This window comes from Nematolebias whitei, chromosome 8 (assembly GCF_014905685.2).
Source record: "Nematolebias whitei isolate Nwh7 chromosome 8, NemWhi1, whole genome shotgun sequence".
NCBI classification, from domain to species: domain Eukaryota; kingdom Metazoa; phylum Chordata; class Actinopteri; order Cyprinodontiformes; family Rivulidae; genus Nematolebias; species Nematolebias whitei.
In genome coordinates, this window is record NC_056505.1 from 1,736,385 (window position 1) to 1,737,664 (window position 1,280).

The window sequence follows — 1,280 nt, forward strand, 5'->3', positions numbered from 1 at the left end:
AGGGTCTGTAACTGTGACGTACCTGTGAGTCGTTGGGGTCTGTAACTGGGTTATACCTGTCAGTCATTAGGGTCTGTAACTGTGACGTACCTGTGACTTGTTAGGGTCTGTAGTTGGGACGTACCTATGAGTCATTAGGGTCTGTAACCGCGACGTACCTGTGAGTCGTTAGGGCCTGTAACCAGGCTGGAAACGAGCCGTTTCCTCGAAGATCAGCTCCTTCAACGCCTCTTTGGGTAAATCGTCCAGCTCCATATCAAATTTTAGGGGAATGTCAGCAACAGGCTTCAGGGGACAGAGGGGACAGGTTGAGGTGAACGAGTCTAAAACAATCAGATTCAGGTTGTCCGGACGGAGCGGTGGGTCTCACCTCGTCTGTCGGGTCGTAGTATTGTTCCAGATAGGGGTGAGCGAGGGCCTCCTCCACCTCGATCCTCTTGTTGGGGTTAAAGGTCAACATCTTGTCCAGCAGGTCCAGAGCTGCAGCACAACAACAAGTTCAACGTTTAATGGGACAAAAACTGGCAGCGGGCCTGAACACTAGAGGGCGCCGTACGCCCAATTCACAGAAAACCAGTTTGGACGATGGTCCCGTTTGAAAATAAACTCTTTCTAACCTCAACATGCAAGCAGGAGCGATTTACTGTGTACTGATGAGGGTTCTGTTTAACGGAGCAGAACCTTCTGGATGGTTGAAAGAAAGAGCCGTTTGACTCTGAAGTTACATGTTTGCTGTGAAAACAAACATGAAGGCAGGAAGCTTCTTTAAAGCCCAGTCTGCTGCGACCAGTAAGAATTCAACAATCCCTCCTCCCTGAACGAGAGTCAAAGTACGAGTTTGAGCTTTCTAGGGACAAACAGGAACTTTAGGTACGAACATCAATAAAACAACTTCATCACTGCCGTCAAGCACAAGACAGACCGTCGAATGAAATGCTGACGTTTTCCGTCCTCAGATAAAAGATTTCCTAAAACATACACTTTAACATCAGAGCGGCCATTTGTTCTTCAGTAGTCGTGATCAACAGTTCTTCAGTTGGTTTTACTTTTCAGACCTTTGACCTGCTCAGACTCAAGGAGCTCGAGGGATGAGCCAGAAATATGTCACCACCCAAAAGATCCTGTAAAGGACCAGTTTAACTCAAAGCTGTTCCCAGCTGCCGCTCCCACACAGTTTGACCTGAATCTATGAAAAATACCAAACTACAACTGAGAACACGAGAACTTAACACAAGAACTTAACACGAGAACTTAACACGAGAACTTAACACGAGAACTTA

At 46.9% G+C, this 1,280-nt stretch overlaps 1 protein-coding gene across 1 annotated transcript in view; it reads right to left on the bottom strand.

The window, feature by feature from the left end:
• Window positions 1-1,280, bottom strand: part of mapk1 (mitogen-activated protein kinase 1) — a 24,582-nt gene that overhangs the window by 1,562 nt on the left and 21,740 nt on the right. Inside the window, exons 7-8 of the mRNA XM_037680807.1 lie at window positions 371-480; window positions 159-285 (exon numbers count right to left, since the gene is read on the bottom strand). Of these exons, the coding sequence (XP_037536735.1) occupies window positions 169-285; window positions 371-480 (227 nt within the window). The 3' untranslated portion in view covers window positions 159-168. The remainder of the gene's footprint in view (window positions 1-158; window positions 286-370; window positions 481-1,280) is intronic.